The sequence below is a fragment of the Nerophis lumbriciformis genome, linkage group LG04 (genome assembly GCF_033978685.3).
Source record: "Nerophis lumbriciformis linkage group LG04, RoL_Nlum_v2.1, whole genome shotgun sequence".
NCBI classification, from domain to species: Eukaryota; Metazoa; Chordata; class Actinopteri; order Syngnathiformes; family Syngnathidae; genus Nerophis; species Nerophis lumbriciformis.
Window position 1 is genome coordinate 53,225,001 of NC_084551.2, and position 17,500 is coordinate 53,242,500.

The 17,500-nt window shown below is 38.3% G+C and overlaps 2 protein-coding genes across 3 annotated transcripts in view; one reads left to right on the forward strand and one right to left on the reverse strand.

Moving 5' to 3' along the window:
- The window catches only part of dctn3 (dynactin 3 (p22)), a 10,631-nt gene extending 975 nt beyond the window's left edge, over positions 1–9,656 (reverse strand). Inside the window, exons 1-7 of the mRNA XM_061957237.2 lie at positions 9,517–9,656; positions 4,081–4,165; positions 3,889–3,975; positions 1,886–1,969; positions 1,756–1,814; positions 1,638–1,697; positions 1–1,575 (exon numbers count right to left, since the gene is read on the reverse strand). The exon at positions 1–1,575 is cut by the window's left edge and continues 975 nt beyond it. Coding sequence (XP_061813221.1) covers positions 1,489–1,575; positions 1,638–1,697; positions 1,756–1,814; positions 1,886–1,969; positions 3,889–3,975; positions 4,081–4,165; positions 9,517–9,618 — 564 coding nt within the window. The 5' untranslated portion in view covers positions 9,619–9,656 and the 3' untranslated portion in view covers positions 1–1,488. The remainder of the gene's footprint in view (positions 1,576–1,637; positions 1,698–1,755; positions 1,815–1,885; positions 1,970–3,888; positions 3,976–4,080; positions 4,166–9,516) is intronic.
- Positions 9,657–16,212: 6,556 nt separating this feature from the next.
- atg5 (ATG5 autophagy related 5 homolog (S. cerevisiae)) overlaps positions 16,213–17,500 on the forward strand; it is an 85,723-nt gene continuing 84,435 nt past the window's right edge. Inside the window, exon 1 of one of the 2 annotated variants that reach the window (XM_061957218.2) lies at positions 16,213–16,334. The gene's annotated coding sequence lies outside the window, so the exon portion shown is untranslated. The remainder of the gene's footprint in view (positions 16,335–17,500) is intronic. The other variant, XM_061957210.2, reaches the window with a different exon arrangement.

Here is a 17,500-nt window from a genome sequence, read left to right on the forward strand (position 1 = left end):
ACCTCGAAGCAATTTTTTTCTTTATTTTTAGACTGAAAAACAGTTTCTATCCTCGAGCTGTTATTGCCCTAAACTCTGCACTTACCTGAACACTCACCACTTTATTAACTTGCTTACCTTTGACAGAGATCTGCTGTGCAATATGTTTTTAACATTTTTATTATGTTTTTACATTTTTTATTATTGTTTTGAGATTATTTTATGTAGGTTGTTTTAAAAGCAATGAGCTGAATTACTGTTCAATTTCATTGTTTCCATGCAATGACAATAAAGGTATTCTGATTCTGATTATTCTGATATATGGTGGAATGATACGTGTTTTGATGGCAGTCACACATAAGAGATACGTGTAGACTGCACTACGATGGCAATATGACTCAAGTAAACACCACCAACATTTTATATGTTCCATTGAAAATATAGAACATTACACTCGGCGCTAAAAAAAATCTATCAACATTTTTTAGCACGACTTTGGTAAGCTATGAAGCCACACCGCTTGATGGATTGTCAGCGCATTAAACACAGGAGTATTATTATGGTGTGTGTATAAGTTTTTTGTTTCGCAATATTATGCAAAAGCAACTTTTCTTAGCTTCTGGTACCTGCTGATCTGTGTTTGGGATCTGCATAAATCCTGAAAAATTGCGCGCGTCCGCCTTTGTAGTCCGAAGTCAATAAGTTTATTATTTTTCTCTATCTTCTTGATATGGGACATTCATCCTCCGCTGTTGCCATTTCTAATATAATGTAGTGTAAAGTTCTTACTTATATCTGTCAATAAACTCGCCATGAAAGCACTAAAACATACCGGTGTAGTGAGTTTACATTATTCACCCAAGGAACTTTAGTTATTAGAGTTCCGGTCGGACGGTTTTTCACGGGACACATTTGTTGCTGTTTCCGGATGAGGAGATGCTGCTCCGTTATTGATTGAAGTAAAGTCTGAATGTCATTAAAACAGTTAACGCCATCTTTTGACACTTCTTCCACTCCCGTCCTTGCACGCTACACCGCTACAACAAAGATGACTGGGAGAAGACGCTGTCACGTAAATAAGACCGCCCACAAAACGGCGTATCCGGAAGCGACTGTCAGAAAGCGGCTTGTAAAACATCATCTATGCAACATTTTGAGCAAAGAACCACCATTACATGTTATGTAGACCACAAGGAAGTCTTTTACATTTAGAAAATGAATAAATATGACTCCTTTAATGCGCCCTATAATCCGGTGTGCCTTATATATGAAAAAAGATCAAAAATAGACCTTTCATCGGCAGTGCGCCTTATAATCCGGTGCGCCCAATAGTCCGTAAAATACGTTACATAAAGTCAGCACCCAAAATAAGCTTTGGTAATAAAGACACACATTATATTGCATAATTACCGTCAACATTGTGAAAGAGGTGGGACTTGTTCGGAAAAAGTGGATGTGGCGCGACACAGGCGACCTGACGTTCCCGTCTTCATCCACATGGAGGTGGAGTTACTCCACAGGTCTGATGCCCTTGGCCTCCTCCAGCTTCCTCAGGGTCTCGTCCCACTGGGTGAACTGCTTGGACAGCAGGAACATCTGCCGACAAGAAGCGGACGTTCTAACAGGTGCGCTACGTAAGCTGGCGAGAGCTCCCGTACCATTTTGTTGTAGTCCTCAAAAAGCTTCTTCACTTCCTGGCACTGAGCATCGACTTGGTCCTGAAAGAGCAGTGAGGGTGAGCAGGTGACACACCATAAAAAGGAGAGTCCACGCTACCTGCTGTTTGATGTGGATCTGAGAGAGACGCTGCAGCTTGGTCGCATGCTCAGGAACGTCTGCGAGCAACGGAAACAAACGTCCAGACTCAACGGTTGACTTTGGAAGAAACGTGGCTTTTGAAGCTCACCTCGGATGTAGGAGCTGTCCAGCAGCGGCTGCAGAGTGTCGGCCTGCTCCAGCAAGGCAGCCTGAGAAAGCAGGAAGTCCTCCTCTGTGTAAACATCATTTAGTTTATTACTGGAAAGTTTGCCGCCATACCAGAATTTTCCTAGTCAATAACAATAAACTGAATTCCCGCAATTTCCCAGAAGTGTGAATCTTTGGGTAGCAAAGGATTCCATTCAATTCTTGAATTTAACCGATTCTCGTAATGTATTATTTGGAAAAATAATTATGATTATTACAGGTTATAGTTGCATGTTGATGGCCTAAAACTTATATTTTAAATTTATATACACACACACATACAGGACTGTCTCAGAAAATTAGAATATTGTGATGAAGTTCTTTATTTTCTGTAATGCAATTAAAAAAACATGAAAATGTCATACATTCTGGATTCATTACACATCAACTGAAATATTGCAAGCCTTTTATTATTTTAATATTGCTGATTATGGCATACACCTTAAGAAAACTCAAAAATTTGAATATTTCCTCAGACCAAGTAAAAAAAAAAAGATTTATAAGAGCAAAACAAAATCAAACATTTGAAAATGTCAATTAATGCACTCAGTACTTGGTTGGGAATCCTTTTGCACGGATTACTGCATCAATGCGGCGTGGCATGGAGGCAATCAGCCCTGTGGCATTGCTGAGGTGTTATGGATGCTTCAATAGCGGCCTTAAGCTCATTTGCATTATTGGGTCTGGTGTCTTTCAGATTCTTCTTCACAATACCCCACAAATTCTCTATGGGGTTCAGGTCAGGGGAGTTGGCAGGCCAATCGAGGACAGTAATGCCATCATATCATAAGTACATCATATCAAAATATGATTCTAATTAGGGTCCAATAAGCCCAAATAGCAAAGAGAAATTAAAAAAAAGCATGTAAACAAACAGCTTGGGCCTTAAGAGGTTAAATATTTTGACACTGAATTTTTTTATACATAAAATTTTATACACTGATCTTTTATTCACTGAAATGTTATATACTGATTTTTTTTACACTGAATTATTTTAAACAGATTTTTTTTACACTGATTTTTATGCATTTAATTTTTTGCACTGAATTTTAAAATAAAATATTTGTGTTTAAATATTCCGTTTTCTTGTCTCAGAACCAGCCAATGAGGTCACGTGACACGGGTCTTGCAAAGCAGGGAAATGTGAGGGTGGTAAGCTCCCTGACCATAAAAGGTCTTCTTGAGTTTTAAGGCAACAAATATTTCGGCACTGAATTATTTTACGTTAAATATTTTCACACTGAATTTTTATGCACTGAATTTTTATACCCTGATTTTTTTTTACATTGAATTTTCATGAAGTAAATATTTTGACACTGAATTTGTTTTATACACTAATCTTTTATTCACTGAATTATTTTAAACAGATTTTTTTTACACTGAATTTTATGCATTTAATTTTTTTGCACTGAATTTTAAAATAAAATGTTTGTGTTTAAATATTCCGTTTGTTAAAATACAGTGTTTTAAAATTCAATACAAAAAAACAAAACAAATTCAGTGCAGAAATATTTGTTGCTTCAAAATTCGAGACTCACTTTAAATTAGGACCAAAGCGATCGATCCTGTCTCAGAACCAGCCAATGACCAAAATTATGCTGGTAAGCTACCAGACCATAAAAGGTCTGAGTTTTGAAGCAAGAAATATTTCTGCACTGAATTTTTTATACACTAAATTTCATAGACTAAATTTTTGTACGCAGAATTTTTTTTCTTTATACCGTACACTAAATTTAGATTAAAAAATACAAATAATACATTTGATTAAAAAAAACAACATGAATAATTATCGATATTGACAGATATAAAACACTTAAATCGTGATACAGTTTTCAGCCATTGGGTAGCATTGTCTTTTTGATTGTTCGTATAGACTTGATGTTGAAGTATGGTACAGTACACTTGATAACCATAACTAATATCATAACTTTGCAGTTCTCTGACCAGCGAGGATGAACTCCATCTTCATGGTGTCGGGCACAGCCATATGGTCAGTGAACTGGGGGTCCAAGTACTTCATCAGGTCCTCAACTGCACAGCAAAAACCATAATCAGCGTCCCAAAAACAGACTGCAGATGATAGAAACTACCTAGAAACACAGCACCAGTACAAAGTCTAATTCTTCTGGGACTCACTCTTTTTATGCAGGATCTTGACTCGTTCTCTCTTGTTAGCCGTGTTGGTCAGACCTGCCTGAATCCTGGCTAAAGACTCTGCACACTGCAGGGCAGAACATTGTAGTGATGATATTAGGAGTGGTGGCAATGAGCACGACGGAAAGGGTCTACAGCAGGGGTGTTCAAACTTTTGCCACTGGGGGTACCCACTGAACAATCAAAACCAACACAATATATATACTGTATATATACACCGTATTTTCCTGACTATAAGGCGCACTGTTGATGAATGGTCTATTTTTGATCTTTTTCCATATATAAGGCGCACCGGATTATAAGGCATATTAAAGGAGTCATATTATTATTATTTTTTTCTAAATGTAAAATACTTCCTTGTGGTCTACATAACAAGTAATGGTGGTTCTTGGGTCACTTGAATTGCCCTAGATTAGATCAACTTCAAATCTATCCATCGATTATACGTTTTTTTAATGTTTGTTTTATGCCCTTTTTGTCATTGAAAACTTGTATTTTTTATGGCAAACACAGTACATACAGCTGTGGTCAAAAGTGTACATACACTTGTAAAGAACATAATGTCATGGCTGTCTTGAGTTTCCAATAATTTCTACAACTCTTATTTTTTTGTGATAGAGTGATTGGAACACATACTTGTTGGTCACAAAAAACATTCATGAAGTTTGGTTCTTTTATGAATTTATTATGGGTCTACTGAAAATGTGAGCAAATGTGCTGGGTCAAAAGTATACATACAGCAATATTAATATTTGCTTACATGTCCCTTGGCAAGTTTCACTGCAATAAGGCACTTTTGGTAGCCATCCACAAGCTGCTGGCAAGCTTCTGCTTGAATTTTGGTGCAGTTCAGCTAAATGTGTTGGTTTTCTGACATGGACTTGTTTCTTCAGCATTGTCCACATGTTTAAGTCAGGACTTTGGGAAGGCTGTTCTAAAACCTTCATTCTAGCCTGATTTAGCCATTCCTTTACCACTTTTGACGTGTGTTTGGGGTAGGGATGTCCCGATCCAGGTTTTTGCACTTCCGATCCGATACCGATATTGTTTTTGCACTTCCGATCCCATACCGATACTGACCGATACTGGTCTATCCGAGCATGTATTAAAGTTTAAAGTTATTTAGCCTACATAGTTGTCAGAATCATGTTGAAAAGGGTTTTAGTACTCTTGATAAGAACTAGCCAGCTGAATTAGGGGAGTTTGAATAATACACAATGGTTGGTAACAAGAAACTGACCTGTTTACTCAAGGATAAACACAAAATAGACAAAATTATACATGACAAACAGAAATGGCATCATTGAAACTAGGGCTGGGCGATATGGCCTTTTTTTAATATTGCGATATTTCAAGGCCATATTGCGATACACGATATATATCTCGATATTTTGCCTTAGGCTTGAATGAACACTTGATGCATATAATCACAGCAGTATGATGATTCTATGTGTTTTGATTGATTGATTGAGACTTGAAGTACATATTCCGTACAATTGACCACTAAATGGTAACACCCGAATAAGTTTTTCAACTTGTTTAAGTCGGGGTCCACTTAAATTGATTCATGATACAGATATATACTATCAGATATATACTATCATCATAATACAGTCATCACACAAGATAATCACATTGAATTATTTACATTATTTATAATCCAGGGTGTGGAGGGGGGCGCCGGATGTAAGTGTCAAAAAGACAGCCAAAAGAGTTTGATATGAGAATAAATCTAAAGTTAAAATATAGGGTAGAAATGCACCCATTTGCAGGAAATGTAGTCTTGATTTTCAAAATTTTCTTTCAAGGCTTGCATGTCTACATTAAAACATTCTTCTTCATACTGCATTAATATATGCTACTTTTAAACTTTCATGCAGAGAAGGAAATCACAACTAAAAAAATCACTAATTTTTTCATACGCTGTTGTTGTGGAAATGTTTGCCTCGGCATTTTGATGGTGTGGACGTGTGGCACCGAATGGAGATAAGCGTCTCGACAGACTTTACAATATTTGAACAATAATGACGAAAACTGTTTTCTCGGTCGTGTCCGAAAATTGTTATGCGCTTATTTTTTTATTAGATTTTGTGCGTGGCATATAATTGCTATGCGCAGAGGACGCTTAAACAGTGAGCAATTGCACAGGCGCGCACCTTAGAGGGAACGTTGGTCACACGGCTGCGCTAGCATCACAGCTAACGTTAGCCATGCTGCTACCTCTCTGCTCGGGGAGGACGTATACGTATGTGACGTATGACGTGACAGTATGTGACGTGTGTAAGAAGGTGCGCTTGCTGTCTGTGAGAGGGAGACACAGGAAAGAGTGAGAAGAGCCTGTCGTGTAATGCCAGCAGCTAAAAGCATCTGCGTGAGAATCCACAGACCTGTGGATGTGTTGAAGGTGGGCTGGAAAATGCGGAACGGAAATTAGGGAGCAGCAGAAAAGTGGAATGTATTATTTAAATCGGTGCGTTGGAAAACACGGACCGGAGTTTTTTTTTAAACTGGATCTGGATCGGCATTTTCCCATGCCTTGCCGATACGCATTTTTTTGCAAATATCGGCAGCCGATCCGATCCAAATATCGGATCGGGACATCACTAGTTTGGGGTCATTGTCCTGTTGGAACGCCCAACTGCGCCCAAGACCCAACCTCCAGGCTGATGATTTTAGGTTGTCCTGAAGAATTTGGAGGTAATCCTCCTTTTTCATTGTCCCATTTACTCTCTGTAAAGCACCAGTTCCATTGGCAGCAAAACAGGCCCAACGCATAATACTACCACCACCATGCTTGACGGTAGGTGTGGTGTTCCTGGGATTAAAGGCCTCACCTTTTCTCCTCCAAACATCACATGGACAAAGATAAGACCTTCTAGAGGAAAGTTTTGTGGTCAAATGAAACAAAAATTGAGCTGTTTGGCCATAATACCCAGCAATATGTTTTTTATGACCAACAAGTATGTGCTCCAATCACTCTATCACAAAAAAATAAGAGTTGTAGAAATTACTGGAAACTCAAGACAGCCATGACATTATGTCCTTCACAAGTGTATGTAAACTTTTGCCCACGACTGTATGCATTATTTTCCCTTCAAAATATGTCAAAGTGGAACATTTGATATGAAGTAATGGTAAATAATTCATAACATATATTTCAATTCATTATTGTTTTTTGAGCAATGACCTGTAAAAAAAAAATCCCCATTAACTTCTCACAGATCCAAAAGTGTGCAAATAAGTCATACACTATTTTTTTTATTTTTTTATTTTTTTACTTTCAACGCTTAAATCTTTAGATCAACGTCATATCTATCTGTCGGTTATGTTATTATTATTTTCTTATATATATTTGTTTGTTTGTTCAATGCCCTTTTTTGTCATCAAAACTTTTGGTTTTTGCTTCCCAAAAATACTGTCAAGGTAGAATATTTGATCTGAAGTAACTGGAGCCTTAAAAAGGTCAATAATTCATAACAACATGATTTTTGATTCATTATTATTTCTTGAGCAATGACAGTTTGAGAACAAAACAAAAGCATGAATGCTTTGTGTTATTACTAGGGATGATGTTTGATAAGAAATTATCGAGTTCGAGCCTATTATCGAACCGATTCCTTATCGATTCTCTTATCGAGTCCAGATAGGTTGTTGTATATGGAAAAAAACACACAATATTTGGTTTAACAAAAGCTCACTTTTATTATATAAGAAAAAAATAAAATCTAATAAATAAATAAATATTGACTGTTACCCCCCTAAAAAAATAAAATAAAATAAATAAATATTGACTGTTGTTACCCAAAGTAAATTAAGTGGGATTTTTCAGAAAAACAAATATATACAGTAACACAAAAACAAACTGTCTCTGTGATCACTATAGGTGTATAAATAATAATATAGTGTTAAATAAAATCAGTCCCTTGGGCACAAAACTGCAAATAATACAGCTCTCCAAAAAGTGCACTTCTGCTGCTATTTGACATAACTGTTTGTTATGATGCATTGACATGTTTGCACTTTATTTCTTTATTGAAAGAAAATTCTATGAAGAGAAAAGTTGTTTGCAAATGTGGTTACAATGCTAAAAAATGAAAAGTTAAAGCTAAAAAAAGAAATACACTTTATTGAGTTAACATTATTTCTTTATAGGGGGAAAGATGTGATGCTACCCAGCATGCAACGGGAGTGACGAGCATGCGCGGTAGCCCCGAAAAGTGTTGTTGCATGTCGCCAGCCGGCAGCTAAGAATGAAGTTATGAGCACGCTGTGAAAGTAAACGTCAAGAACTCAGCCAACACGCCTTGTCTGCATTATTTATAATTAGACAGACAACGCATATACAGTGTGATTTTGTTTTGTTTACAAGGAAAGAAAAACAAAAGTTAAAAAAGGGAGATATGTTGTATATATATGTATGTGCTGCGGTTGAAAGGGAGATATGTTGTATATATATGTATGTGCTGCGGTTGCTTTAAGAACGTTGCGACAGCTGCCGTAAAGGAGGTGCGTTGCTAGCCTGGTTGCTATGTTTCCGGTTGGTCGTAAAAGTGTTCGTCATGTGTTTGTACCCTGCTCAAATCTCTCAGTAAAGTTATTCATTGGATTATACCTTTTGTTTTGAACTTTATTACACCTTGGAGCGCTTTTTCCGGTCCATTGTTTTTCCTGCTTTCCCTATCTGCGCCTAATAACTGAGCTACGTGACGTCATTTCTTGTGATGTCTCAAGGGGCATTTCTGGTCGGGACGGGATTCGTTCCCAGTGATTCAAATAAAGAACCAACTCTTTTTCTTTACTATAGTGGTTTCGATAACGGGTACCGGTTCTCAAAAAGGGATTCGAGTCCGAGAACTCTGTTCTTTTCTTATCGAACAACCGGGAAAACCGGTTTCGAGTATCATCCCTAGTTATTACTCAACATTGCAACATTTTCTCTTTACCTTTCAACTGTTTACTCCCTTTTTGTGTTTTATTTTCTACTAGCATTTTTTTACCATTAAAAATGACACTTTGGACACATCTGGACTACGAGGCGATGAGGAACCATGCAAATCTCAGGTCAGGTCTTTGAACGCAACACTCTTTCATACGACATTCGAAATGGATACAGAAGTTGTGTTCAATGGTCCTTTGTAATATGGGAAATTGTAGTTCTCCCATCATGTGACGAGCAACAGCACATATTATTCATATTTCAGCGAGCTGATCTAACGCTAAATAGAAACACACCATACATACTAACATGTATACGACATTAAACCATCAATGTAGTAGTACATTACACTTATATGCAATCAATTAATTAAAAAAAAAAAAAAGGGGCGTTAGCAGTGAGTGAGCTTTGCTAGGCTAACAGCTAGGTAGCATCTTCGCTCGGCCACACCTAGAAAAATATTTTAAAAAATAAGACCTAACCTTCAATGGTTTAGAGCTTTTGTTTCTCCTTTCGCCATAGATGCGACTCTCCAGCGCCTGAAGACGCATTTCCAAGTTGTCTGATGCCATTTTCTTCTCCATTTTTACAGACAGGAAAGGCAAACAGCCGTACGGTGACGTAATAGACGCGCGCCGACGCATGCTGATGACGTGATTTATTATTGTTTTTTATTCATTTTTAATTTTTATAAACCTTTATTTATAATATGCAAGATTTACATACAAGCAAATAAATAATAATAATAATCGAAACAAGTACAGAAACAGTACAAAAACAGTACAAAACAGCGGCAGGGGGTTGTAAACTCAATAAAGTAACTAACATAGAAAGCAAAATATATATTTATATATATATGTAACAAAGCCATAGGCTCACACAAGTTCCATAAATAATCCAAATTTGGAACGTAGTTTATTGGTTGTAGTTGAGTTTAGAAAAAACATGAGTTTACACAGTATGAGAAAACATTTAAAAATGAATTTTAACTTTGCAACCTCATTATAGTATTGGCTAAGTTTTATATTCATAAATGTAAATTTCTCATACCGACCTGTTTTTTGTGCCTTTAAAAAAGAATTAGAAATTTACTTTAAAACGCTTTCTACCTCTAACAACCAAAACAAGCTGTGAAAACTATGATGCTGTGTTCCAAATTTGGATTATTTACAGAATTTGTGTGAGCCTATGATTTTACACTTTGTTACATATATATATATATATATATATATATATATATATATATATATATATATATATATATATATATATATATATATATATATATATGGGTTTCACCTTATATATATATATATATATATATATATATATATATATATATATATATGTATGTGTGGGGAAAAAAATCACAAGACTATTTCATCTCTACAGGCCTGTTTCATGAGGGGGGTACCCTCAATCGTCAGGAGATTTTTTCCCCACACATACATATATTGCGCTCTACTACGGTATCGAGCACTATTTTTTGGATAACCTTATTAAGACATATATATATATATATATATATATATATTGCATTCTATTATAGTTAAATTATTGAGTTTACAACCCCCTGTACTTGTTTTGATTATTTTTATTTTTTGATTGCATATTATAAATAAAGGTTTATAAAATTGGAAAAATAAGAAGAAAAAAAAGAAAAGAAAAGAAAAATCATGAGTTTACACAGTATGAGAAAAAATTTGAAAAGGAATTTTACCTTTGCAACCTCATTATACTATTGGCTAAGTTTTATATTCATAAATGTAAGTTTCTCAATACCCGACCTGTTTTTTGTACCTTTAAAAAAGAATTAGAAATTTACTTTAAAACGCTTTCTACTTCTAACAACCAAAAAGCTGTGAAAAAATTGGATTATTTACGGAACTTGTGTGAGCCTATGGCTTTACACACACACACACACACACACACACACACACACACATACATATATATATATATATATATATATATATATATATATATATATATATATATATATATATATAATTTTATTTCAGTTACTTTATTGAGTTTACAACCCCCTTGCGCTGTTTTGTACTGTTTCTGTACTTGTTTTGATTATTATTATTTATTTGATTGTATGAAATGTTGCTTATTATAAATAAAGGTTTATAAAATACATAAAAAAAAAAAAAAGAAAAATCATAAGTTTACACAGTGTGAGAAAACATTTGAAAAATAATTTTACTTATACAACCTCATTACATTATTGGCTAAGTTTTATATTCATAAATGTAAGTTTCTCAATACCTGACCTGTATTTTGTGCATTTAAAAAAAGAATTCGATATTTACTTTAAAACGCTTTCTACCTCCAACAACCAAAAAGCTGTGAAAACTATGATGCTGTGCTCCAAATTTGGATTATTTACGGATCTTGTGTGAGTCTATGGCTTTACACACACACACACACACACACACACACACACACACACATATATATATATATAGCATTTTATTTTAGTTACTTTATTGAGTTTACAACCCCCGGCGCTGTTTTGTACTGTACTGTTTCTGTACTTGTTTTAATTATTATTATTTCTTTGATTGAATGTAAATGTTCCATCCATCCATCCATCCATTTTCTACCGCGTATTCCCTTTGGGGTCGCGGGGAGCACTGGAGCCTATCTCAGCTACAATCGGGCGGAAGGCGGTGTACACCCTGGACAAGTCGTCACCTCATCACAGGGCCAACACAGATAGACAGACAACATTCACACTCACATCCACACACTAGGGCCAATTTAGTGTTGCCAATCAACCTATCCCCAGGTGCATGTCTTTGGAGGTGGGAGGAAGCCGGAGTACCCGGAGGGAACCCACGCAGTCACGGGGAGAACATGCAAACTCCACACAGAAAGATCCCGAGCCTGGGATTGAACCCAAGACTACTCAGGACCTTCGTATTGTGAGGCAGACGCACTAACCCCTCTTCCACCGTGCTGCCTGAATGTAAATGTTGAATATTATGAATAAAGGTTTTGAAAATCAAAAAAGAGAAAACATAGCTCATAGAAGGATTTTATTGGAGTGGAAATAACATTTTGCCCCCAAGGCCTCCCTATGGCTAAAGGACCTCATGATTTTCTTAGATTTAGAGAAAATTAAATATAATCTGAGGCGTACACCAAAACAATTCGTCTTGAGCTGGGGCTGCATAATTAGTTACATAGCTAAATTAAAGACACTATATGTGACACTCACCGTTGACAATGAACCCTTTCACTTACCTCAACTCTTTTTTCTCTGTTGTTGTTTTTATTCAGTGACACTTCTCTGTATGTTTGTGACTTTTATTTTTGTCGTAACCTTTGTTTTTCCTTCCTTTTAATCAGTTATTGTGATTCTCTATCTGCTTGTGGTGAAGAGGAAGGCAGTACATTGCTACTCACTGTGACTAAAATGTAGGACAGGGGGTTGGAGGGGGTGTTATTATTTTACTTTTATTATTTTTCTGTAATTTTTAATTTTTTTGTATTTATTTATTTATTTTTTTATTTTTTTGGGAGGCGACAAAAAAAAGGTGTCTGTTTTCTCAGTACTTGTATTATGATTTCCCTATCAAATAAATAAATGAATATTATTACCAAAAAATAAAACATAGAAGACATCCACAAAGTGAGTGGATGGCAAACATGAACTTGTATTTTAAAGCAAAAAAATAAAAAAAATGTTTTTTCCAAACAAGTCATTGTAACCATAGACATCTTATAAGTAGATGCAGCATTGGCTGCTGTGACGCGAGAAATTGGGCCGCCATCTTGAAGTGGTGATGACTGACAGTTGACAGGTAGAAAACAAAAATGGTGTTCAGCGTTTTCCTGCTCAAATGAGCGGACTGTTGAAAATAGGAATCGGGGGATTACTTTTCACAAGTAAGATTTAACATTAACGTACTATTGGTTGTATTTTGTGAAAAGAATATTACCACAGAGTTGAGAAGGAGCAAAGATCTTCAAAAGTACTGAAATCGTAGTCGCTAGCAAACAAGAGTATGACCATAATAGAATTGCTTGTCAATTAAATTAATTACATTAAAAAATGTCATACTTGAAATGATGAAGATAAAGATTGTAAAAGCCAACTGGGGTAAATGTTAGTACCACAGTCCAGATTGTGTAGGGGGGGGCCCACCTAAAACAAAATTCACCAGCTGCCACTGATTATGATGCATTCTCATTTTAGGCAAAGTAAAAGACAATACGTTCTTAACAGTATAATTGTAACCAGGAATAAGTCTTCAAGTAACATATTAATATTCAAATACTAACATTGTTGGGTAAAACATAATTTGGTTTTATTCTGAATTAGAGATGCGCGGTTTGCGGGCACAATCGCGGAGTCCGCGGATTATCCGCGGATGGGGCGGATGAAATAAAAAAAAATTAGATTTTATCCGCGGGTCGGGTCGGGTCGGGTGGTTGAAATAAAAAAAAAATAGATTTTAAATAGATTCAGGCGGGTGGCAGTTAAACCAATTCGGAAATATATATACATAGTTAAATGTTGTTACCCACATACGAAAAACGAGCAGGCACCTGCAGCATATGCCACAACAGAAGAAAAAAAGAAAAAAGAGATGGACACTTTTACTGAGCGGAGAAGGGACGCCTCGCCGGGGTCCGGGACCGAGACCCCTCCCCCGAGAGGGCCCCACCGGGAGCCGTAGCTGAGGCGATCCGCGAGAAGGGCCCGACGCACGTCCAGGGTCACCACCGCGCCCACCGCACCGACACCCCGCCTCGTCCGCCTTCGCCGCGGCAGGCGTCACGCGCAGCAGGTAAGCAGCTTACCTGCCCGCCACCCCCGTGGCCGGGGGCTCGTAACAGGGGTCACTCCGCGCGCTCCGCCCGCGCAGCTTACCTGCCCGCCACCCCTGTTGCCGGGGGCGCGTAACAGGGGTCACTCCACGCGCAGTGCGCTCACGAAAGGGGTGGGGCTCACCCTGGTTGATATAGACAGCAGCTAGGACGGTGGCCATGGAAGTTGGAACCCGCTAAGGAGTGTGTAACAACCCACCTGCCGAATCAACTAGCCCTGAAAATGGATGGCGCTGGAGCGTCGGGCCCATACCCGGCCGTCGCCGGCAGCGAGACGGGCTTGGAGGTGCGCTCAGCGCGGCTCCCATATGATTGCGCACTGGTGTGCGTCTGGGTCGTGACAGCGTGGCACGCGAATGTCTGTGCTGCATTGGATCAGTCTCCTTTCTTTAACAGGCAGAAGCTTTATAACCTCACTAATGCCTTGCATCGTCTATATTAGATATATAACAACGGGCGGGTGCGGGCGGATGCGGTTCTGATCAAATGTTAGATCGGGTGGATTGCGGATGGTTGACGACTTTCTGATGCGGTTGCGGATGAAATAATTGCCTATCCGCGCATCTCTATTCTGAATCCAGTGAAACAGATTGGTGGTTTTAGCTGATATAAAGACTTTCAGGTGTTTATATATGTTTCAGTATTTGGCAGACGCTTTTATCCAAAGCGACATACATATAAAATACATATAAAACAATCACTGTAAACATGATCATTGAAGGGAAGAATGTAATAGAAAATATCAATACAAAGTGTCAAGACATGATAAACTCTCTGCTGCTGCAGCAACATAGATACAGTCTATAGATATATAGATATCTAATGTAGGTATACATTGTTTATGTAGGATATACGCATGTATATACTGTATAACCTAATCATATTGTTTCTTCAATTTAAAAATAGCTATCCGTTTTTTCCCCCCTTCTCTGGGATTATATTCCCAGTTTTGATCGGGACGTGTGGATTATAGCAGTGTTTTTCAACCTTTTCTGAGCCGAGGCACATTTTCTTCCATTGAAGAAATTCTGAGGCACCCCACCAGCAGAAAACATTAAAAAATGAAACTCGCAGCCGATATTGACAATAAAAAGTTGTTCTCGCAAATGCGTGATTGGGGCGGGGGCGTGGTTGGGGCGTGGTTGGGGCGTGATTAAGAGGGGAGGAGTATATTTACAGCTAGAATTCACCAAGTCAAGTATTTCATATATATATATATATATATATTTATATATGTATATATATATCCCCGCGACCCCGAAGGGAATAAGCGGTAGTAAATGGAAGAATGGATGAATGGAGATATATATATATATATATATATATATATATATATATATATATATATATATATATATATATATATATATATATATATATATATAATCCAATATATATATATATATAATCCAATAGAAATAATTGACTTTCAGTGAATTCTAGCTAACACTCATCTACTCATTGTTGAGTTAAGGGTTGAATTGTCCATCCTTGTTCTATTCTCTGTCACTATTTTTCTAACCATGCTGAACATCCTCTCTGATGATGCATTGATGTGTGGCACGCACAAAAGTGCTTTCATCAAATGCACTAGATGGCAGTATTGTCCTGTTTAAGAGTGTCACAACATTGCTGTTTACGGCAGACGGACTGCTTTACTGTAGACGTTCTTTATATTGTGGGAAAGCGGACTCAGGTCCGCATGGAGCTGGAGGGGGCGTGGCCTCCAACTACGCCTGAATTTCGGGAGATTTTCGGGAGAAAATTTGTCCCGGGAGGTTTTCGGGAGAGGCGCTGAATTTCGGGAGTCTCCCGGAAAATCCGGGAGGGTTGGCAAGTATGCACGAGTGTACCACGGCACAGTGGTTGAAAAACACTGACTTATAGCATATAAGAATATTCTATTACTGTTAAGCCAACTATGAATAATAACACACGCCAAAACATGTGTCCTTTATCATAGCTACACATATTCCAAAAACCGCGTGAAAATCAGTGGTATTTAGTGAGGTAAGATTAATTAATCTGCGATGAGGTGGCGACTTGTCCAGGGTGTGCACCGCCTTCCGCCCGATTGTAGCTGAGATAGGCTCCAGCGCCCCCCGCGACCCCGAAGGGAATAAGCGGTAGGAAATGGATGGATGGCAGATTAATTAAATGCGCTGACAGTTCATTGCTCCTGCCAAATGAATTGCACTAAGTGGAGCGGATCACCACTCCAAGATGGCGGCCCCGCGTCTCGTCTGCGCCACTAGGCAGTAGCGCTCGATGCTGCGTACCCAGATGTCTATGCTTGTAAGAGTGTTTGAGGGTGCAGTACTAAGAGCGGCCGACAGGGCTCGCTGTAGCCGAGTGGAGTTTCTTCTTCGGTGGTGTTAAACATGTCAGCTGGAGAATGACAACATCGACCGACACGGCCTCTCTTTAACAACTGGACTGCAGAACACGGACACAAGTAGGCTTTGCTCCGTGGCTACAAACTAACAAACCCTCACTTAATCGTGACAAAATAGCAACAAAAAGCCAAGGGCGTGTAATCAGTGTTTTCCCGTATGTCAGCTAGCTTCCTTGTGCTAACTTCCCACGCAGTTTGCTACGCATGCCTGACATAATAATACTTTCATACAATAGTAATAAAGACGTGTTTATTACTATAACGTTCTCACATAACTAGATAACAAGTTTAACTGCTTACGTTATGTATTTGCTTTATTCTACGTTATGTTAATAGTTAGTACTTCTTACTCCACCCATCTTCTTCCGCTTATCCGACATCGGGTCGCGGGGGCTGCAGCCTAAGTAGATAAGTTAAGTTAAAGTTAAAGTACCAATGATAGTCACACACACACTAGGTGTGGCGAAATGTGTCCTCTGCACTTGACCCATCCCCCTGTTCCACCTCCTGGGAGGTGAGGGGAGCAGTGGGCAGCAGCGGTGCCGCACCCGGGTATCATCTTTGGTGATTCAACCCCCAATTCCAACCCTTGATGCTGAGTGCCAAGCAGGGAGGTAATGGCTCCCATTTTTATAGTTTTTGGTATGACTCACAACCTACCGGGTGGACACTCTAACCACTAGAACACTGAGTAGTGAGTAAGCTACTCTCCCTGACCACCTGAGGGCACCACAGACCGTGAATGCTTTTAATAAAGGCTTAAAGTTAAAGTACCAATGATAGTCACACACACACTAGGTGTGGCGAAATGTGTCCTCTGCACTTGACCCATCCCCCTGTTCCACCTCCTGGGAGGTGAGGGGAGCAGTGGGCAGCAGCGGTGCCGCACCCGGGTATCATCTTTGGTGATTCAACCCCCAATTCCAACCCTTGATGCTGAGTGCCAAGCAGGGAGGTAATGGCTCCCATTTTTATAGTTTTTGGTATGACTCACAACCTACCGGGTGGACACTCTAACCACTAGAACACTGAGTAGTGAGTAAGCTACTCTCCCTGACCACCTGAGGGCACCACAGACCGTGAATACTTTTAATAAAGGCTTAAAAATCCTTCTTTTTAAAAAAGCCTTTTTTTTTAGATATGTGTGCTACTTCTAGCTATTAGGCTGTTCTAGTTTTTATTTTTTTTTACTATTTATTTTACTTGTTGGGGGCAGCTATTCGTGG